The sequence below is a fragment of the Danio rerio genome, chromosome 7 (assembly GCF_052040795.2).
Source record: "Danio rerio strain M-AB ecotype USA chromosome 7, GRCz13ab, whole genome shotgun sequence".
Lineage (NCBI taxonomy): Eukaryota > Metazoa > Chordata > Actinopteri > Cypriniformes > Danionidae > Danio > Danio rerio.
In genome coordinates, this window is record NC_141027.1 from 68,927,582 (window position 1) to 68,951,211 (window position 23,630).

Genomic DNA, 23,630 nt, shown 5'->3' on the forward strand with positions numbered 1-23,630 from the left:
TCGCCGCAATCCACCTGTCGATCTGCCGAGGGAGGTGCAATAGGTGAAAGGAGTGTAGAGAGGTCTATGTCTGCACCTGATAGGATGAGGTTCCTGACTGTGTTGGAGATCTGAGGTGGTTCCAGGACTGGAGCGTTATGCGGAATGGGAAGGGGTGTGGCTGTGGCTAGGGTGAAGGGGGCTCGTGCGGAAGATGTGTTAGTACAGAAGGCATTTTGTTGGGGAGGGTTAGTAATGGAAGTGGGTGCTTGGAGGGATGTAGAGGGAAAAAAGGGGGGATTAGTAGATGAAAAATTAGCAGGCAGAGGGAGAGCGTTGGAGCTTGTAGGAAGGGATTGAGTGGGAATAAGTTGAGTTGAAGAGTGAGGGAGATTAGAAGAAAGATTGGGAATAAGTTGAGTTGAAGAATGAGGGAGATTAGAAGAAAGAGAGAACTGAGGAGGGTTGAGAGTCGGGGGAATTGCTTGAAAAGTCGGACTGGAGTTTTCGCTGGATTGTGGGGCTGGAGGCCAAAGGAGGGGGGTGGGAAGTCCTGGGGTGGCATAATTGTCCTGTGGATTCACTGTGTGTTGGTTGGTAGAAGGTGCGGTCTGTCCTTTAGCTTGAGGTTGCTTTTTATTAGTTTTCTTTGTTGCTTTCTTGGGTGGTCCAGGGGGGTTTCTTGAGTGCTGAGTAGCGGAGGGTTGTGGATAGGGGGTGTGGCGGGAGCGAGTTGGTCTACTGTCTTGAGGAGGCGGAGTTGGTGACGGGATGGCTTCGTACAGTTTTAGAAGTTCGGATTTATTACAGCAGGAGGGGATGGAAATTCCGGCGTTTGTGAGTGACTGGCGGAGTTCAGAAACAGTCATTTTGTTGGATGTGATGGATGAAGATCTTGCAAAGGCGTAGGAGGAAGCGGGAGACGGTAAGTTGCGGTTTGGAGATGGAGATTGCGTGCGGCGATGGGTTCTTGTGACTGTGGAGCGGATGGGTCTTCGGCCTCTGATGGGAGCCTCGGTGTTTATTTGGGTCTGTTGCTGTGTTTGGGCTGGTGTTTCCGGGAGAGCTGGGGCCTGTTTCAGTAAGGAGGTTCAAACAACTCAGAGTTTAAACTTGAACTCTGAGTTGATTTACCGAGAGATTAAAAACTCAGAGTTTTCGGTTTCAGAATAGCAGATCTGAGTTGGGTCAATCAACTTCGAGTAGACCAACTCAGAGTTAAGCGCGCACACCGTGACTTTAAAAAGGCATTATCAATGGAGCGCAGACATTACGAGTGACTATGGCAATATCTTATAAAAGAGATCACCATTTCTTTCTCCGGCTGAACTTGATGTTCTCATGCAAAGTTATAGCAAATATGAGCTTATATATTTGAAAAGAAGCAGCCATCAGTGAAGAAGAGACAGTTAGCGTGGAAAACAGCTGCTCAAGTTAATGCCTAATTTCACTTTTTAAGAACTTAAATATTTAAGTATAATAAAATAAGTAATGTAATTTGTGACGTTTATATATTTTTTTCTGAACTTTTTTTTTATACATTTATTAGTTTTAAATGATTTAACAGTGCACTTGTGTGTCTGCCTTTTTATTGATCAAGTGATATAGGTTAATATAACATTTAGAAGGTAAGCAGTACTAAAAATTATTTTTAGAAAGAATAATAATCCCATTAATCTAGTTACAGTGCATATCGAAGGTGAATTTAATTTAATTATTTATAAAAAAAAAGGATAAGCCATTCTCGTACAGTTCTTCTGTGTGTGACTAAAATGTAGGCAATAGCTATGTTTCCATCCAAATATATTACATAAATGTATGTGCAAAACTGGAATATTGCATAAAAGATCCGAATAAAATTCCATCCAACGAGTCAAAGAGAAAAAAAATCGTCACTTCCTGATTAAACTGGCACCAAATATCAACAGTAAAAGCAGAATTTACTGTGGTAGAAGAAGCTGCGTCAATTAATTCTTTATTTAGCCTAATTAATGTACTTGCGCCTCGATGTCAGAAGACAACGCTGAAACACAATAAACACGTGGGGGCGTCTGAAGCCATGAGACGCGGAGACTCTTGACACGCACCAGACGCTCGGAGGTCATTAATAATATACACTAATACTGAAACAGTTAAGGCATTTTAGAATGACTAAAACAATATTTAAGACGTGTTACAGTGTGCTCAGCCTGCTGGGTTGTTCATTTACACACATTTTCATTATCATATGATCATGATCTTTTTTTTTAATGTACATGCTGTAATTTGTTCAGTAAAAGTGTTTCCATCGTCGTTTATGCGCAAATTTTCTATCAAATAAAAGTTTATCCTACTCAGTTATGCGCGTTTTTTATGCATATTTTAAAAAGTTATGTGCATCATGACGTTTTTATCAATCGTTTTTATGCACGTATCCAAAATAAGCATAAAAATAGGTGGGTGGAAACGTAAGGCTAAGGCGAGAAATACCGCTTCATCTTTAAAAAAGGGGAGGAGACCGACAGAAACTCTGAGTTTAGAGAATAAAACCTGCTTCTGACCAGGTTAGATTCACAGAGTAAGTTACCACAGTAACTGACTCTGAGTTAAAGTTACCTCTCTTTCAGAAACAGGCTTGACTTACCCTGCTTTCTCGAGTTTAACAAACCTGCCATTTTGAAACGGAAAACCCAGAGTTTCTCTCATTTCAGGGTTAAAATACTCTGAGTTTTCAGTTAACCTCCTTTCTGAAACAGGCCCCTGGTGTGTTGGTTCCTTCCATGATGCTTGATGATGGTTGTGATGTTGGATTGTTCTGTTTAGGTTGTGAATTATTTCTGTTGTTGTCGCTGTTTTGTTGTAGCTGTTGTTGTAGTAGCTGTTGTTGTTGTTCTTGAAGCTGTTGTTGTTGGAACTGTTGTTGTTGAAGCTGTTGTTGTTGAAGCTGTTGTTGTTGAAGCTGTTGTTGTTGAAGCTGTTGTTGTTGTAGCTGTTGTTGTTGATGTAGGCTGTTGTAGCTGTTGTTGAAGCTGTTGTTGTTGTAGCTGTTGTTGTTGATGTAGGCTGTTGTAGCTGTTGTTGTAGCTGTTGTTGTAGCTGTTGTTGTTGTTGTTGTTGTTGCTGTTGTCGTCGTTGTTGTTTGTTGTAGAGGGTTTCGGTGGTTTGTTAAGGTGCAGGGTTTGTCCTTGTTCTTCAGAAAAACGAAGGTAAGGGAGTAATTTCTAGCTAGGCTATTTATAGTAAGTTGGGATAGATCTGATTGGCTAACTAATGAGTGTAGATAGGCGGCCAGCTGCGGTCAATTATATCACGTGCTCCTCTCGAAATTAGTTTAAAAACTTCACTAATTGGCCTAACATTAACCTTGTGCATGTGATCTTCCTTTCATTATCGCACAAGGTGTGTTTTTCACCTGCTTTCGTTTGCTTACAGTTATTTTTTGTTAATACGGTTTAATTATCATCCTTTAAAATAACATTGCTCTAATATGAAGATGAACTTCCTATTTATGTGTAGTTAACTGGTGATCTGGGACCTATAGCCAGGCCAGACTACTGTGCATATTTTAGATACATGACAATAATTATTTTTTAAATGTCAATTTTTTTTTTTTTTAAGACATGTTTAGTTAAATAAAAAGTATAGTTTGCAGCTGTATTTTGCTTGCTTTGACACATATACAAATTATGGCAAAAAAAAAAAAAATTAATTGTTTATGTTTGGTGTGGTCAGAGATAAATTTGGTTAATCCTTTATTTTGAGCTCTGGTGAGTGATGTGAAATAAAAACTAATTGTAATATGACACTATGAAACCATGACCCATTTGCTCATGCTCCCAGACCAAGCTCATATACAACACACAAAAAGTTCAATAAGAAAGAATGTGGACATAACAAATCTAAATGAAGTCATTTTAGCATGTCAAATTTATTTTATTATATCCAAGATGGATATATAGCGTTTTGCAAAAAAAAAAAAGTTAAACTAACTCAGAATCTTATTATTATTATTTTAATATTTGTATATATTATTCCGTATATTCATGATGTATTGTTTTTAACCATTTTAAGATGTTTGACAATGTTAATATAAATGTGTTGCATTTTGGTATGTTTTTGACTGATTTATAAGCTATTTATGGACATAAAATAAATTAAAAATAATCTGGATTTGAAGAATAATGTGTTAATGGCCTTCACTGAGCTCAAGTAATAGTTTAATGTACAAATATTGTGAATGAACTTGACTGTTGATGCCTAAAATAATAATGTCAAATAATTAACATTCACACAAAACTCTATATACACATATAATTAATTAATCACTTATTCATGATTAGTAATAGCCTTTTTACATTAGCTGTGCATTAGTATGTACTGTGCATTAAGCCTGTAGCCAGGGTAGGTTCGGGTGGTTTGAAAGACCCACTCCTCAATAACAAAGGTCCATAATTTGTTCCATACATAAGCTCATTTGTCCTATTTTGACAGCTACACCCTCATTGTCATTGATTGTGAAAATAACCCATTGAAAAAGGCTTGAATCCTCTGTTGACTGTCAAATCAGTGTGACTAAAGCAAATTAGCTTTGTTCAATGCAATGTAGCGAAATGAGAATAAAAACTCAGTTTATTGAATAAATATTAATGATCAGTAACAACTAGTTATTATCAATTATTGTATTCTGAATTAACTTATTGTTAATTTGACCAAATAAATATAACCAAACCTCGCCCGCTCTTCTGAGCGGACTCTGTAATGATCTATTTATTTAGAAAGGGAAGTACAACTACTCCTTGTGAAGTAGAGTAATAGTTTATAAGTTTTGAAAAACAGCTTGTAGCTAAATTTGAACGTTTAAGTGACTTTTTCTGTGAGGCAAACAATACAATCCATTTGATTATAATGGGATTTATTGACTAGTCTGACATATAACAAACAAACACACAAACATAGCAACAAAAACATCGAAGAAAGCGAGCGAGGAAATAAAGAGTTTAGATAAAAGAATGGCAAAACTACCTCAGTTCCAGACAACTATTCAGGACCCGAAGATTACAAAAACACCTTTTTGATAAGGGGCGCAGCTTTAACACATAACTAAATACCTGGATTCAGTGGGTATTTTTGTCTCTCTTTGTGCGAGTTTCTTTGATGCGCTGGAGGAAGGAGTCCTTTGATGTCTTTCCTTGGGGCGTGGAGCTTGCGATGCAGATCGGAGGATACACAAGGCGCAAACTTTAAACTGAGTTTACTTTGCCGGAAAAATAAGAACAACTCGGACTCAGACAAGTCACGTGGGTACAGAAATGCAGTTTGCCCCCTCGAAAGGGGGGCACATCTGAAGAGTTTCTTTCGGAGATCTTTTTCTGCCCAGATCTGTGTGCGTAGATGGGTTTTAACTGTGGTGGCAAGTCACACCCATCTTCTACTGACTGACCTATGGTTTCATGGGGGGGGGATTTTCTTTGTCTTTGGACCGCTTCTATGCATAATGAGGGACCTCCCTAAACACACAGACTGACCTTAACTATGAGCATTAAATAATGCAAACCGTACAAGTTAATATCATGCACTCAGCATCATGTGTTGTAAAATAGCAGAAGAAACATATTGATAGTAAACACGACACTCTAAACCTGTGGTCACCAAACTTGTTCCTGGAGGGCCGGTGTCCTGCAGATTTTAGCTCCAACCCTAATCAAACACACCTGAACAAGCTAATCAAGGTCTTACTAGGTATACTTGAAGCATTCAGGTAGGTGTGTTGAGGCAAGTTGGAGCTAAACCCTGCAGGGACACCGGCCCTCCAGGATCAAGATTGTTCTCATTTTCAATATGAGCCTATGTTGCAAAAATCATCATCCCCAGTGGTGGCAAGTAAACAATACTCAAGTAAAAGTACTATTACTTACCTAAAAATGTAGTGCAAGTAGAGTAGAAGTATCTGTTGTGAATATTATTCAAAGTATGAGTAAAAAGTAGACATTTCAGATGTACTCGAGAGTAGTGAGTAGTGAGTCCATGTGTGTAAACATGACGTTCTGTCGTGCATTTAGTTATTGTCCAGAAGTCACACAATGTCATAAGATGTTAATATTAGGTCCGATTTAGGTTTTGATGTCAGGTGACCAAAATTCAATGTCTAGTCAGCATCTAAGGACAACGTTATTTTAATGTCTAATGACAACAAATGACATTGATATTTGGTTGATTTTAAGTTGTGCTAAAAAGTGACCATAATCCAATATAGAGCCAACATCTTGAACCAGCGTCGTATTGAGGTCAAATACTGACATTTATTCGCCTGGTATGACAACCAAAATCCAACATAACGTCATAGTTGTTACACCAACACAACGTCAAGCTGTAACATTAATAGATGTTAATATTAGGTTAATTTAACGTTGGTTGTTAGAAATTGATGTCGCCCTGACATTGGGTTCTGATGTATACTCAATTTTCATTTCCAAACAGAATGCAATGTCCCCACAACATTGGGGTTCAAAGTCAGTCTGGTGTCGTGTTGACGTCTTGTGCCTGCTGGGTTTAAGGCCATTTCGGTCATCATACAGAAAACATTCGTCATCTTCTCATCTGTGATATGCATCTAAACAGTTTCGGGGTCATTAAGTGTAAACATTTTGGACACTTTTAATGCTTCCAAACAGTTTGCTTCAATTTAAAGTGCTCATGTCTTGAGGTAGTTCATTATGTGGCGGTTTACCTTTTGTGTGCGATTTGATTGGGCAGGAATCACAGACTCATTTTCTAATCCCCATAAACAAAATAAAATAAATTAGTGACTGCAAGTTGAAGAAAAGTAGTGGAGTAAAAGTACTAATACTGCACTAAAAATGTACACAAGGGAAAGTAAAAGTACACATTTTTAAAACTACTTAGTAAATTACAATTCCTGAAAAAAAAAACTACTCAATTATAGTAACTTGAGTATTTGTAATTTGTTACTTTACACCACTGGTCATCCCCTTATCTATCATTATCCAGAAATAGTTTGAGGGAGTTCATCGAGACCTGAGCTCAAACTCCTCTTTTGCCCTGCTAATGGGAGGGTACCGGGGCTTAAGGATCTTACAAGCTCAGGACTCTCTCCAGGCACAGCATGCCAAATAAACTTTATAATCCATCATCAGCTTAGTGTGAACTCTTGAAATATCATAATTTAAATACAATCAATTAAAAAAAACTAAATGAGAGTTTAAAGCGTATACAGATGATAAAATAGATCAGATAAATTGAACCAGCATAGACTTACTCTGAAAATGCAACCCAATGTATATTTTTGGAGAGGGCCAATTATGTAACCAGACAGACGTATGTCTGCATTTTATTTTAAAGTGAATGCTACGGCAATTATAACGCCATTCCTTTTTGCGCTTACAAGCTGACTGCTTACCTCTATATAGACGCCTTATCCGCTAATACCAGTTTGTCCAGTTAGCTCTCTATGTACTTTAGTGGACTTGAGACGTAGAGAGTAGTTGACCATGACGACAGGATTTAAGTCTGGCGATGACGCTTCTGGAAAACAAATAATATAAAATCAAAGCCAAAAAAATAAACAAACAAGTGAATATCAGAGCGAGAATGTGGTAAAAGCTAAAAATTTAGTAAAAATCAGGTGAGGGCTGGGTGGGTGGGTCAATTTGTGCTTTTGAAAACATTATTGGTTTAGGGAAGGAGGAGGGTGGGTCAGTTGATTGGTCAGTCAATCAGTCAGTCAGTCAGTCTATCAGTCGACAGCGGCCTTTGGTAAATTTGCGTGAGAACAGCAGGCAAGAATGACACTTGTGAGAGAAATTTCAGATCTCAAAAAGCATACACAGTGGCCTCTGGTGGATTTGCAAAAACAAAAACAGCTAAATATTTTAGCATCTGGGACAAAATTGACAGTCTACAGAAATGTATAGAGGTACATTTTGAGAATAAGCCTCGGTTGAATTGAATAGATAAAATAGATGTGCAATATTGGGGAAAATGACCACTGATCAAATTTTGGGCACTGGTCAAATTTAGGGCAAAGTGTAAAATTGTTAATACAGTTCAATTTGGGGGTCACGTGATCCTTTCGACCTAGGTGGCTCAACAAGTTCACGATTTCACTGAGCTCCTGCAAGCATCGTGCTATTTTCATTATTTTCACATTAAGCTACGTAGCTTTTTTATTTTTACTCTTCAGTACTCGACACCCAAACATGTCAGGAACAGGACCCGCTTCATCTCAACAAGAAACCAATGCTAGACAAGGCCGCACAACAACAAAAGGCCAACCGACAGCTAATCAAGGTACCAAAGATGGAGGCTCCGCCTAGCGCAAGTTGTTATTGACAATTTAAGTGCCTAACTGAATGAGAAATTCTCACGTTTTGAGTCGTTGTAAGATTCAATTACAACCCAACCCGTTTAGAGGACAATACGAAACGGATCACGGAAGGGGAGAGTCGTGTTTCCCAGACCGAGGACAACATGGTCGTACTTCAAAGCAAGATTGTGGCGCTGGAAAAAACTGTACAATCCCTCTCGGGGAAGGCAGAAGATGCCGAAAATCGCAGTAGAGGAGACAACATTCGCATTATAGGGTTGAAAGAATACAGTTCACCTTGGAATTTGTTTCAAGGCTCAACATGAAAGAAATGAAAGTTCCCAGATGAGTGGGCGAGAGGTGCGTTTTTCAACTTGTTACCTGATTGGCTCACAGGTAATAAGTAAATGAGTTAATCAGGTTTATCCACATTCGCATAACTCATGTTGAATCCTGCGGTTTTAAAATGTGCACTTCTGCTGTTATTCTTCTGCTTTCCTAGTTCTTCTTTTGTGCAATTCCCTTTTGGTCTCATCCATGACTTGATTTTGAGCACTCAGTTTAAGCGAGAGGGGTCTGGATACAGACATGGTGCAGTGCAATCTGAACTGCATCTAATGCATTTTAATGTGCTCCTCTAACCCCACCCCAACCCCTCACAGTGATATCACCAGCTCAATTAAGTGCATTGTGTCTCGCATTTCTTTTTTTTTTTTTTTGTATTTGACTTGATGTCAACCACTATTTAACCTTCAGTGGTTCCTCATTCTGATGTAGTAAAAAAATCCTTTTCATTTGCAGCCTTTTACATTGCATGTATGATGCAAAAATGCCACTGCCCAAAAGCACCTCACAGTAAACAATATAAATGCCACACGCATTTATATTGTGAAGGCACTCCAATAGCAGCAACCAGAAAGGAAGTGATTTCTCCAAGACCTTTCAAAACATTTTGTTTCAAACGGAGACAATTATGACTGTCCGATTGGGAACCCTCTTTGTGATTTTTAAGGTAGGATTCTATTTTCAGACTTATTCTGAACTTGTATTATATAAGCGACTTTTATAATAAATGTGTAAATGTATATTGGAATAAAAAGTGAACTTAAATAAAAAATAAATAAATTAATTCCTTGTAAAATTGTAAATGTTATTCCAAATATTTTTTTAAATTATTGTACAGAACAAAGAATGTTTATTTTTTCCCCAATTTCTGTTTAACTGAGTGCAGACTATTTCAACAAATTTCTAAACATAACAGTTTCAATAACTCATTTATAATAACAGATTTATTTTATCTTTGCCATAATGACACTAAATAGTATTTAACTAGATATTTTTCAGGACACTTTTATACAGTTTAAGTCACATTTAACGGCTTTACTAGGTTAATCAGGTTACCTAGGCTGGTTAGGGTAAGTAGGCAAATTATTGTATAATGATGGTTTGTTCTGTAGACAATCAAAAAAATATATATCTTAAAGGGGCTAATCGTTTTGTCCTTGAAATGGTTTTTAAAAAATGTAAAACTGCTTTTATTCTAGCCAAAAAAAAAACAAAAAAGACTTTCTATAGAAGAAAAAAATATTATCAGACATACTGTGAAAATTCCCTTGCTCGGTTAAATATAATTTGGGAAATATTTTAAAAAGAAAAGAAAATTGAAAGGGGGTAATAATTCTGACTTCAAATGTGTGTGTGTGTGTGTGTGTGTGTGTGTGTGTGTGTGTGTGTGTAAATATATATATATAAATTTCATTCATTTTCTTGTCGGCCTAGTCCCTTTATTAATCCGGGGTCGCCACAGCGGATTGAACCGCCAACTTATCCAGCAATTTTTTTGCGCAGCAGATGCCTTTCCAGCCGCAACCCATCTCTGGGAGAAAAAAAAAAAAAAAAAAAAAAAAAAAAAAAAAAAAAAAAAAAAATAATATATATATATATATATATATATATATATATATATATATATATATATATATATATATATATATATATATATATATATATATATATATATATATATATAGTAGCGAGGCAGAGGGAAAAACACAGACACAGTTGGATAAGTTTACAGACAAGTCCCCGGAGGGTGCTTTATTTACAAAGTGAAGGTTGTGCAAACGGTGCTCTTCTTCGAGGTGAGGTGCTCTTGTAAGTAGGTGAAGGACAGTGAGTAGTCGGGTGTGGGATCGTCACGAGCTGGAGTCTGCTGTGGAGAGACAGAGAGACAAGCATTAGCGCAGGGAGTCATTAGTTGAATGAAGCTCGTCTTCCTCTGGCGTGGGCTTGGTTTATATGCCTCTCCGCTTGATGACGTCCAGCTGTGAGCGATCCTGTGTTGATGATGGTCCAGCTGGGTTGGATTAGCGACCAGGGCGACGTGGCATGTGTGTGCTCGTTACAATATATATATATATATATATATATATATATATATATATATATATATATATATATATATATATATATATATATATAGTTTAGTTTAGTTTGTCTGGACTAAAACAAAAAGCATTTTAAAAGGTGTACTAATTAGACCCCCTATTTAATTATTCTTTTAGATTCTCTACAGAACAAACTACACTGTAAAAAAAAATCCCGTGAAATCCTGTAAAATTTATGGCGAAAAACTGGCAAAAAACAGGCTGTGGGTGCCTGAAATGTACCATTAAAAATGCAGTAGAATGGTTTTCAGTTTACGGTATAATTAAGAGAACTGTAAAAATCACAAGTTTACACATTTTATCGACTGTTGTTAAGGATGTGGCACTATCTGATCATTTCTGTATTTTCTTTGATATATTGATCACTCCAGCTATTAAAGACAAATCTGTCTCTGTCAGAAAGAGATGCATAAATGAGAACACCAGTGAGCAGTTTATGAAGGCCTTATCGCTAGCACCAAGTATATCTGCAGACTCTGTTGATTCTCTCCTTGATTTGTTTAACTTCAACTCTAAAGTTAAGATAGTCATAAAGGACATTGCTCCTGTTCAGTCAGGAAGATGACTAGCAAACAGAGTGCCCCATGGAGAAACTCAAGAGCTGTCAAAATGATGAAAAGACAATGCAGAAAAGCTGAGCGAATGTGGAGAAAGACGAAACTAGTAGTCCATTATAATATCTATAAAGACAGTCTTCATGCTTTTAATGTGGAACTCAACACTGCTAGGCAGTGTTTGTTTTCAAGCCTTATAAACAACAACGTAAATAATGCTCGTACACTCTTTGGAACGATAGAGACCCCCCCTCCCCCTCCCCAGTCGGATTCCCAGTGAGTTACTCTCTGAAAGCAAATGTAATGAGTTTGCTCATTTATTTACTGACAAGAACACTAATATCAGAAAGGCAATAAGCCCGTCCAATCAGCCAAGTTGTGTCGATGTCAGAAAAGCCAAACCACAACTTAAGAAATCAGACATTATGTCTGATTTCATGGCAATTAATGGTAAAATCTTATAAGAGATTGTGCAAATTATGAAAACATCAACCTGCAGTCTTGACACGCTCTCCACATCATTCTTCAAAACAGTGTTTACTTGTTTAGAAATGGATCTTCTAAAGGTGGTAAATGCTTCACTTCGCTCAGGAATTTTTCTAAACTTACTTAAAGCTGCAGTTATTAAACCCCTCTTGAAGAAGAGCAACCTGGATAACACACTATTGAGCAATTAAAGGCCAATCTCAAATCTCACTTTTATAGGCAAAATCATTGAAAAAGTTGTTTTTAACCAGGTTAACAAGTTTGTAAACTTAAAGGGGTGTTTATACAATTTTCAATCTGGTTTCAGAGCACATCACAGTACTGAGAGCGCTCTTATAAAGATAATCAATGATCTACGCCTAAATACAGATTCAGGTACACTAACAGTGCTGGTATTGCTCGATCTCAGTGCTGCATTTGATACTGTCTATCACATCATACTTCTGGATAGGCTGAAAAACTGCGTTGGGCTATCTGGGACGGTCCTCAAATGGTTCAGATCTTACCTTAAAGGGAGAGGTTTCTATGTCAGTATAGGTGACCATAGGTCGAGGTGGACACCCATGACATGTGGAGTCCCACAAGGCTCGATTCTGGCACCTCTCCTGTTTAACCTTCATATGCTCCCTCTAAGCCAAATAATGAGAAAGAACCAAATGTCCCACCACAGCTATGCTGATGACACTCAGATCTACTTAGCCGTACTGCCTAATGACAACAGCCTCATTGACACCCTCTGCCAATGCATTGATGAAATGAACAGTTGGATGTGCCAAAACTTTCTTCAGTTAAACAAAGAGAAAACTCAAGTGATTGCGTTTGGGAACAGAAATGAGGTTCTCAAGGTGAATGTGTACCTTGGCACTAAGGGTCAAACGACAAAAAATAAGGTCAAGAATCTTGGTGTGACTCTGGAGTCAGATCTGATTTTCAATAGTCATGTCAAAGCAGTCAGTAAATCAGCATACTATCATCTCAGAAACATTGCAAGAATAAGATGCTTTGTTTCCAATGAAAACAAAGAGAAAATTGTCCATGCTTTTATCAGCAGTAGGGTGGATTACTGTAACAGCCTCCTCACTAGCCTTCCCAAAAAGACAGTCAGACAGCTCATCCAGAACGCTGCAGCCAGGATTCTGACTAGAACCAGGAAATCAGAGCACATCACGCCTGTCCTCCAGAAATGATCAGATGTGCTCAAACATTAGACACATTTAAATCAAGACTGAAAACGCATCTGTTTAGCTGTGACTTTACTGAATGAGCACTGTGCTGCGTCTGACAGATCACACTATTATCTTTTTCTTTTCTTTTTCATTATCTTATAACATATTTTAACACATTTTTATCTGTTTTATCTATTTTTATTCTTATTTTTATAATTCTTATTATTTGTTTTTATTTTTATCATTTGTTTTCATTTTCTTACACTTGTCTCTTTTATTCTTGTTTATATAAAGCACTTTGAAATGCCACTGTATGAAATGTGCTATATAAATAAACTTGCCTTGCCTTGCCTTAACTCATGGTGCATTAACTAATGCTAACAAACATGGACTTGGATGATAATAATGCATTAGTAAATGTTCAATTATGATTAATAAATGCTGTACAAGTGTTGTTCATGATTAATTCAGGTTAGTAAATGCATTAACTAATGAACCTTATTGACTAAAGTGTTACCGATGTGTTTAAAGATGTTTAAGAAGTGTTTTATCTTGTTGTCGAATAGGCCCCACCACAACTGCAAACAACTGCTACAATCTCAAATAACAAAATGTGGCAAATGTAGCGAATAACATTACAAAACCAATGCTTATTATTTGAATTATTGTATCATTTTAAATTCTTATTTAAATTAAATCATTAAAAAGCATGTAAAAATATGCTATACGAAAGTTTGGGAACTCCTTGCAGAATCTTGGAAAACAATCATATGAAATATGTAAGAAATGTATATGTATATTTTTCGCATGCAGTCACATGTAGTTTAGAAATCCATGTATTCAAATTGAGGACAATTAAATGGATATAAGTCTAATAATACTTTTTGTCATTATTTACTCACCCTTCACTTGTTCCAAACTTGTTTACCAAAAGAAGATATTTTGAATATGCTGGAAACCTGTAACCATTGATTTCCAAAGTATTTGTTTTTTCTACAGGTTTTGAGTTTTTTTTTTTTTTTTTTTTTTTTTGCAATATTTTCTTTTGCATTTAGCAGAATAAAGAAAGGCTGGAGGGACGATAAATAATGTGTAAAATAATTTATTTGGTCAACTATCTCTTTAAGACAACTCAAACTTTTTTTCATTGTTAAAAAGGTTAAGAAGTTCCAGAAGGAAACAAAATGAATTAAAAGCTAGTTGTGAAAACGTTGTGCCTTTAAAGATAAATAAAAAAAATAAATAAATTGTACTAAATGTTTTCTCCAGAAAACAGGCAAGATGCAACATGTCTTCTGTTGCCTCAGAATAACAGTACTAAATGGGGTATATATCAACAACAACAAAGTATAAAAATTTGGACCTCTTCATCCTGTTAAAACGGTTTCAAAATCAATCAATCAATAAATCCATGAATAATTAATTTAATTAATAAGTAAAAAATTTGTTATTGTGAGGTCTGTATAGCGAAAGAAGGTCTGGAGATTGAGACACAGATAGTAAACCACTAATTTTAATAGTTTAGCAATTCCTTTTACACAAGAATAGTTGCTCCAAATCCAAGTGTCTGTCTGCCTGTCAATCCAATGGACGAGTCTAGGCTTGGCACTGACTGGAAGAACAGAACTTCTCTGATTGCACTGTGCCAAATGTAAAGTTGGAGGGGGATTTAGGTGCAGTTGTTTTTCAGGGGTTGGTCTTCCAGTGAAGGGAAACTTTAATCCCTCTGCATGCAATACATTTTTGACAGTTTTATACTCCTATGAGAACAGTTTGGGAATGCCCCCTTCATGTTCTAACCTGGCACCAGTACACAAAGCAAACTCTATAAAGACATGATGAGTGAGTTTAAAGTGGAAGAGCTTGAAAAAAATGACCAGAATAGATATTAATTTAAAAACAATGAACTATAAAAGCACTATGTCATTGTAAATGTTATATAAAACAATCTAATTTGTTTCAATTTAGATATTGTCTTGTGGATTTGCAGAGGAGTCTCCATGTACACCTGGTTTTGAGTCAAAGCTGCTGGTTGTTAAAGTCCACAAAGATCACCTTCACAAAGGAGAGAGACTCGGGAGAGGTAAGCGGTGTACTTCTAATTATACTAAAGAAGCAGCTAAACATTGAGCGAGTAATCAATGCAGACAAACACAATTTTATACATGCAATGTATCTGCTTTTATAAATATTGAAATAAGTGATGTCACTTAATTGACTTAATTGAGTTGGCTGTTGATGTTCGCCATGAATAAGAATGTGTTGGCTCTTTCAGAGGTGATAGTATGAGCTGATTCTAAAACCCCTTCAAATGTGACTATTGCCAAATGACTCTTTAGAATTACTCATTCATTGACCAATGGCACTAACTTGGCCCTTGATGTGTCTGCAAAATAATGCACCTTCACTATATTTTCCTTCTTTAGAAAATCTGCTTAAACCTAGTGTCATTCCTCCACTGCATGTAATTGCTCTCTTAATAGACTGATTTCATGCAGCCGCCATTTTAAGTGAAAGCGAAGCTGCGAGGCACACAGGCGTCCGCGATGGCATATTGTTTGTGTACCTGGCTGTATATATTATCAGTGAAGTGAAAGTGGCACAAATTTATAACTTCACCACTTTCCGAGTGACTCGAAGATTCTTTCTGAATGGATAGTGAAAATAAAAAGGGATATGGGATCTCATTTTAAGCTAAGGGAAATAGCACTAAAGTTTTCTTTCCCAAACACATGTTTTATTTACCATCAAACTCAAGTTAATGAACTGAATCTTTTACTACATAAGACTTGTCAGAATCCTGAATTTCAGTACTGAAATGTAAATAAATAAATAAAAACGTCCATTTCCTGGTAACATTTAAGCACTGTTGAGCACATTCTTAAACATCGCTAATTTGCCATAGTGTTCACCAGTGCTCAACAGAAATGACTGTGATTGGCCTTGAAGGTCATCAGTTCACTGGACTTCACTGATGTTTACCGAGTGCAAACACAGACGAGTGATCCGCTAATGACTCGACTGATCTTTGCAGCTTTAAAACGCTCCAGTGCCCCTGTATCTGTGTTTGCACTCTGTGAAGAGTGGTGAACTGATGACCGTCACGGCCAATCACAGTCATTTCTGTTGAACACTGGTGAATACTATGGCAAATCAGTGTTCAAGAATGCACTTAAATATTAGCGGGAAGTTGACATTTTTAAAATGTCAGTACTGGGACTATTACAGACAACATGAGGGTGTGCTACAGAGGACTGCATTGTTTTATTGCTCACCGGGTTACATAACCTGAAGCCGGGACGCATGCTCACAATGTTTACCTGGTGCCATGAAGCCTAGGAGGACACTTAATTGTATTACTCTTAAAGAGATTGTTTAAATTAAACTGAACAGAATGATATTAATGTGATGTATAAACCACATCTGCACTTTGAAATACATTGCTGATCCTATACTTCTGGGATTCTTCTTACTGCAGCCTCGCTTTTGTTTTTTTTTTTTTATTGTGGCTACTTGAAATAAGCATACTGCTTGTGCCCTGGGCTCAAGAATATACTGAGCTCAGGGCTCTCTCCCAGGAAAGCATGCCAAACATGCTTTATTATCAATCATCAGCTAAGTGTGAATTCTTAAATGACAGATAAAAGAGTTTATTAATATTAAGAGGACTTAATATTTAGTGGGCAAATGTAATGTTTACACTTTTTGTTTAATCTTTCAGTGATTAAAACACAGTTGCAGATTAAAACACAGATGCAGTATATTGTTCAGGAAATTGTACCATTTCTTTTAACATATCTTCTAACATTAATTATTTTTCTTACCCCTATAACTATCTCTAAAACATTGACACTGAGAGTGATCAGATGCTGGACATTCACAATCTCAACTTGATGGATAAAGAATTGTGCTTGAACAGTATTCTGTTCCCTACTTAGGGAACCAGGTTCTCATGCACACCACAAAAATACTTTTCTTACTTAGATTTTTTTTTTTGTCTTGTTTTTAGTCCAAATATTTAAAAAAATTCTTAAATCAAAAAGCATTTTAAAAATAGTGACATTTTCAAAAACAATATGCCAAGATTAGGTGAGTTTTAAAACAAGCAACATATTCTGCCAATGGGGTGCGTAAAATATGTTGAAATGAAAAACATTTTAATATTTTCTGAGGACAAGATAATATTTTACTTGTCTATAAAAAGCTTCTGAATTTGATATTTTTTATATATTTGAACTAGAAACAAGACAAAATGTTTCAGTAATAAAAAGCATTTTTTCAGTACACAGCCAATATGCTTTGTTTTGCTTGTGAATCTCTTTTGTTGTCAGTCGTATTTAACACATGTGATGGAAGAACAGGAATAGATTTTCAGTCCACTGATCAGGAGATTGATCTGAACATGGATGGGACTCTGATGATGAGGAGGTCAGTGACTCTTCATGAAGGCCTCAAGGAGTTTTCAGTGTCTGCATGGGACTTCAGTGGCAAGAAGCACACAGTCTTTGTCAGAGTTGAGCGTGTCGATTATCATAAGGATCATGACGTAAATACATTAATGAATACTTCCTCTGTACAGGTATAGATATTACTTCCTAAAACTGCTTTGTATAACATGGTACAAATGGTACTATTTTTAGGCTAATTGTATGTGATCATGATGCTTTTTGTACAAACCAAAACAGAAAAAATATCATCAATTACAATATATATATATATATATATATATATATATATATATATATATATATATATATATATATATATATATATATATATATATATATATATATATATATATATATGATAATTATTATATTTGTAATTGATGATATTTGTGCTGTTTTGGTTTCAACAAAATAAGAACATCATGATGTTATTAATATTTATTATGATATATAATAATATATTAAATAAAACTAATATTTTACTGAAGACAGCTGTTATGCCTATATTGTTTTTATTTTCGTAGACGAAATCTCTCTCTGATGATCTAATTTTGATATTCCCAAAGTCTTCATTGGGTTTAAATAGAGCAAAGAGATGCTGGATTTTACCTCCATTAACATTACATGAGAATGGCAAAGGTCCTTTCCCAATGAGGCTGGTCCTGGTCAGTGACAGTTAGGAACGAACTGTTGTAAATTGAAGTGAATGATAAGAAGGTTTTGTCTGAATTAGGCTGTTTTTCTGATGTCTTTCTGTATTTAGATAAAGTCAGATTCTGCTTCTGAAACTCCAATGGCATACAAGATCACTGGTGAAGGAGCAGATCAGGACCCTAAGGGAATTTTTCAAATAGACAGACTATCAGGATGGGTCAGTGTAACTCAGCAACTTGACAGAGAAAAAAAAGCTTCATACAAAGTAAGTTGATTCTTACTCTTTTCAGGTTTAAAAAATCTACAATTGCTGTATTACATTTTATATTGTTATGGAGATGCTTTGCATTTGTTTGCTAAAGATTTCTGTATGACCTCACTACCATGTTTTTGATGCACTGATGTAGGTCAAAATATAACACTGACAATTGACAACTATTTAAAAATAATACAATAAAACTATGTCTTTAGCTTGTAGCTCATGCCACTGGAGTGGATGTGAATATAGTGGAAAAGCCATTCGAATTTATTGTAATTGTGGCGGATCAAAATGATAATAAGCCAGTGTTTAATCAAAACCCTTTCAATGCAAATGTTCCTGAAGCTTTGGAAAAGGGTAAGTGGATGGTGCAGTTTTAGGTGAAATTGCTTTCATTACTTTTCATTTGTTTTTCTCCCTTAAATGTATCTTCAGCTCAAATAATAGTTTAATTACTCTCTCACCAAAGGTGAAGTATTTATGACGGTCACAGCCACTGATGCAGATGATAAAGAAAATACTGACAATGCTGATATCAGTTATGCCATTATCAGCCAAGATCCACCATCTCCAAAACCAAACATGTTTGCTATCAATCCTGTAAGTGGAGGGATTTCTGTGCTGGAAACAGGCCTGGACAGACAGGTGAGAAATGCTTTTTGATGAATCTCAACAGTTGTCAAGTTTATGCAAGCAACCTCATCAGTCATCTTCCTCTTTCAGCAATGGTCCAGTTATACTTTGGTTATTACGGCTACTGATATGAACGGAGAGGGTGGGTCAACCACTGGCACAGCAGTTATTACTGTTACAGACAGCAATAATAATGCACCTCTGTTTGAGCAAACCTTGGTAATACATATTCATAATCTTATACTATAAAATGCCCAAGTATTTATATATGTGTATAACTCACACACTGTGTATTTCTTTATTTTAGTACACTGTATCTGTCCCAGAGAATCAAGTTGGGGCTGAAGTGGCTAAACTTCCAGTTACTGATGGAGATGAACCTGAATCAACAGCTTGGTCAACCAAGTATCGAGTCATTGGTGGTGACAAGGATGGGTTTTTCAATGTCAGCACTGGACCCAGCCGTCTTGAGGGCGTCATCACCACTGTAAAGGTACTGTGTGTTACTAGTGTCTGCCCAGGCAATTGGTTGTGATGGCATAATTAATTAAAAACCATTTTACTTTTCATTTTAGCCCCTGAACTATGAGAAGACCAAGCAGTACATTCTGTCTGTGATTGTTGTGAACGATGATAAATTTGTCGGTCCTTTGCCTACTTCAACTGCCACAGTCACTGTGAATGTAGAAGATGTGAATGAGCCGCCTGAGTTTATTCCAAAGGAGAAGTTTATTTTCAAACCTGAAGATTTACCAGTTGGTAGTGATTTGGTGAATTACACAGCCACTGATCCTGACACTGAAAAAAAGCAAAAGATAATGTAAGAAATATGTCTTCAATATTGAAAAAAAAATTAGAGATTTCTGAAACTTTGTGATGTACCTTTTGTGAATGTATTTCCCTGTGAGACAAACAGTTAGACACCCTTATACTGTAGGTACTAGTAATCATGTGGCAGGTGTCTAGCAAATAAGCATGAAGTACTAAATCGCTTCAAGTCTTTTATACAGTATTCAAACTACAAAATACAAATTCATCCATTTAAACTTCAGGTGCATTCAAACTTTTATGCATGATTCAGTGAAGCCAAATCCAAGTTGTTCTTGCTGAACATACTCAACCTGTATGTTTGGTTCCTTACAGTTATAGAATTGGCTATGATCCTTCTGTCTGGCTCAGTATAACAGACTCTGGACAGATTCAAGTCAAGAAACCTATGGATCGAGAATCTTCCAATGTCAAAGATGGCAAATACAAAGCTCTCATTTTGGCTTTGGATGATGATGGTGTGTTTATTTATTTATTTTTTCTTAACAAAAGTTCCTGTCTAAATTCTTCCCTTTTTAAAATATTTGAACAAATGTTGTTTGCAGTTGAGTCTCCAGCAACTGGCACAGGAACACTGGTAATTGAACTGCAGGATGTAAATGACAATGCTCCTGTTATTAATGAAAGGACCATAAAATTGTGCAATCGTGAATCAGCCCCAGTTCTTCTCTCTATAACGGACAATGATGGACCTCCTTTTGCTGGTCCCTTCACAGTTGAGCCCCAAGGTGATACTAGTAAAAACTGGTCTGTGTTTTTCAATGGTGAGTAATTGTTTTAGTTTTATTTATTTAATATACATTGTTCAACTGACTTTGAGTGTACATCTCTAACTATTACATTTGCCAATTTTAGAAACCGGTCATTATCTAAGTCTCAAGCCTCAATCTCAGTTGGAGCAGCGTGAATACAATGTAGTCCTGAGAGTTACTGATCGGGAGGGTCAATCTCAGGAGAGTGCCATTCAAGCAAGTGTGTGTGACTGCAAAGGAGAGGCGTTCCAATGTACTAACAAACAAGTAGCAGGGGTTCCACTGTTAGGTTTTCTTGGCATTCTGGGAGGGATCTTGCTCTTTGTTCTGCTCATTTTAAAGTTGTACATCCTTCCTCGGTACTTGCTCTTCTTCTCCTCATGTTCCTGCAGAGGAAAAACAACACCCCTCCTTTCAGTAGATGATGTAAGAGTCAACATCTGCTATGATGATGAGGAATGCGGTGGAGAAGGTGATCAGAATTGATCAGAAATGAATGTCATTGTTTATTACTTTGCTCTTAAGAGGCTCTTAATTTTAACTGCTGATAAGTGTGACGTCACGCAAAGCGGCTTCCGGGTCCAAGCGCTCTGTCCATTCAACTGTATGGGGAGACTCATGAAAGGGTAATTATAAACGTTTACAAAGCGATTTAATACTTTCGAAAATCACGATTGCAATATATATGTCCATGCCTAAAATCCGATGGCCAGAAAGTGGTTCATTTTTTTTATAAATTGTTAAATTTTTTGTATTTGTGATGCAGCAAGCCCAGAGATTGTTGTGCACACTATGATTTTATATAAAATTAACTTTATTGTGTGATATGAGTTAAAAGGGATAAACAATCATGTTTGATCATAAACAAATAGTTTCTCAAGTCAAATGAGTAGCGGCTTGGACCCGGAAACAGTATTACATACGTCACCAACACGTCATCACTTAACAAGTGGATTAACTGATATGCCGGGGGGTTTGTTATTTAAATGTGGATTACTCGGTTAGCTGGGATTTTTGATTTGACACGATACTGATTTTTTTTTTTTCATCCTGGTGTTGCAACAATCAGAATGCTCAATCTGCTCTGCATAGGATCAGAGTCTCAAAGAGAGAGTTGCGACAACTTACTCAATGAGATACGTCCGACAGATCGCACTTTTATCTTTCTTTTTGTTTTCATTCTTTTATAACCTGTTTTAACACATTTTAATCATTTTTATTTCTTGTTTATTTTATTCTTTGCACTTTGAACTTCCATTGTGTATGATGTGCTATATATTTATATATATAAACTTGCCTTGCCTCTATGTTAGTACATAAAGTGTACAGATTAGTGCCTATAAAGAACAAAAGATAGTCTCAAACTTTTTTAAAGCATGCTATTTGTGAAAAAAGTGTGAAAATTGTGTCATATTTTATTTCAATGTGACTAAATGATCCATATCCTTTTCTTCACTTAAAAACAGAGGCATAATCTCAGTTAAGTGAGCCCTGTGATCAAAACATTCTATAAATATACAAGACCAGTCCAGTCCTTATTGAAATATTGAGTTCATATAAAGAGAGTATCCACATATTTCAGTATAACACATTATATCATCAGATTTGTCTGAAGGATTTTGTATGAACATCATTTTGACCGTGAACATTACTGGTATGGGCGATGCAGTGGCGCAGTAGGTAGTGCTGTCGCCTCACAGCAAGAAGGTCACTGGTTCGAGCTTTGGCTGGGTCAGTTGGCGTTTCTTTGTGGAGTCTGCATGTTCTCCATGCGTTCGCGTGGGTTTCCTCCGGGTGTTCCAGGTTCCCCCACAGTCAAAAGACCAGGGGCCTCATGTATGAAGACTTGCGTGGAAATCTTACTAAAACATTGCGTACGCACAAAGCTGTAAATGTGCGTACGCAGAAAAAAATTCAGATGTATGAAACACTGCGTACGCCGAATCTCACGCATATTCTTTTGTACATCCGAATGAACATGCACGAGCGCAAAACCCCTCCCTGCCTCCTCCCCCGTATGAATATGCTAATGACTATGCTAATGGCAAAACCCAACGAAAAAGCAAAGGCAAAAGCAAGCAAGAAGAGAAACTTTGAACAGAATGTGAATTGGTGGTGCTCCTTTCGGAGGTAGACAGGAGAAAAGCGGTGTTATTTGCAAGTTTGTTCTCCGGAATTAACAACAAAAGAAAAAAAAATAGAGTGGGAGAGTTTAGCTGATGCGGTTAACACAGTTGGGTCTGAACATCGCAGTTGCATTAAAGTTGCATCTGAGTGCATTAAAAAAGAAATAGTGTGGTTTATATCTGTATAAACTTGTGGACTTGAAACGCAGATAGGATATGAGCACAATGACGGGGTTCGAGTCTGGTGAAGAATGGTTCCAGAAGGCAGGTAAGACAAAAACAGAAGCCAAATAATTCAGCCAATCAAACAGTCAGTCGACATACAGCATAATAAATAGAACATAATAGATAGCCATAGATATAAAGATAATAAAATTTGGTATCACATTCCTTGATAAGCTGGTTTGAAATCAAACTGCTGCATTTTAGACTAACTGTAGTTTGTTTGTTGAAAATTGTCTGAAGGCAAGATTAATGTATAAACTACTGTAGTTACTTTAACATTTTTTACATTGACAAAATTTCTGTGGTGGGGAAAAAGGCAGTGTTTGTTACAAATGAAACCATTTGATCAGTGTGTTTTAGGAGTGAGGATATTGAATGTTGCTAGTAAAGGATGGGAAACTGCTGTAGAGCAACAAATTGTATTTACATTTGTGTGTGTAAAATTTATAATTAGATGAATGTACAGGAATTTTACAAACAGACATTTTTGTAAATCCATATGTTTTCTTTTGTATTAGCATCATAGTGGCAGTGTGTCAAGGTTTTTCTCAGATTGTTCACACAGTACTTACTGTCTGTATTTTTGTTTTTTGTTTTTTTAATATTTGAGTAGTTTGTGTGCTGTAAAGGCTGTATAATTAATATTACCAACAACAGAGAACAAACTATTTAGACTGAGTGCGAATGTCGGAGTGTTTGAGTGTTTCCCGTTACTGGGTTGCGGCTGGAAGGGCATCCGCTGTGTAAAACATATGCTGGATAAATTGGCGG

General features: G+C 36.5%; 1 protein-coding gene and 1 long non-coding RNA gene across 3 annotated transcripts in view; both read left to right on the forward strand.

The window, feature by feature from the left end:
- Positions 1 to 23,630, forward strand: part of LOC147843254 (uncharacterized) — a 164,704-nt gene that overhangs the window by 91,115 nt on the left and 49,959 nt on the right. Inside the window, exon 2 of the long non-coding RNA XR_015496441.1 lies at positions 1,046 to 2,721. This is a non-coding gene — a long non-coding RNA (uncharacterized LOC147843254). The remainder of the gene's footprint in view (positions 1 to 1,045; positions 2,722 to 23,630) is intronic.
- cdh28 (cadherin 28) lies at positions 8,832 to 22,039 on the forward strand. Of its 2 annotated transcripts, none has more exons than XM_087262111.1 (13): positions 8,832 to 9,293; positions 14,903 to 15,017; positions 17,266 to 17,513; positions 17,907 to 18,047; positions 18,146 to 18,301; positions 18,508 to 18,652; positions 18,765 to 18,940; positions 19,019 to 19,147; positions 19,236 to 19,421; positions 19,504 to 19,748; positions 20,072 to 20,216; positions 20,307 to 20,520; positions 20,612 to 22,039. In XM_087262111.1, exons 1-13 carry the CDS (start codon positions 9,255 to 9,257, stop codon positions 20,992 to 20,994), a joined length of 2,322 nt encoding a protein of 773 aa, XP_087118237.1. In that variant the 5' UTR covers positions 8,832 to 9,254; the 3' UTR covers positions 20,995 to 22,039. The 2 variants fall into 2 exon arrangements, with proteins under 2 accessions (XP_087118237.1, XP_087118236.1); XM_087262110.1 differs by having other exon boundaries at positions 9,116 to 9,293; positions 20,072 to 20,214; positions 20,302 to 20,520.

Bases quoted from the DNA above. Each gene is read 5' to 3' on its own strand.
- cdh28 (XM_087262110.1), top strand. From the start codon at position 9,255: ATGACTGTCCGATTGGGAACCCTCTTTGTGATTTTTAAG. The intron at 18,048-18,145 runs GTCAGTGACAGT...TTCTGTATTTAG, and splicing joins TCCCAATGAGGCTGGTCCTG to ATAAAGTCAGATTCTGCTTC. The intron at 18,302-18,507 runs GTAAGTTGATTC...CTATGTCTTTAG, and splicing joins AAAAAAAAGCTTCATACAAA to CTTGTAGCTCATGCCACTGG.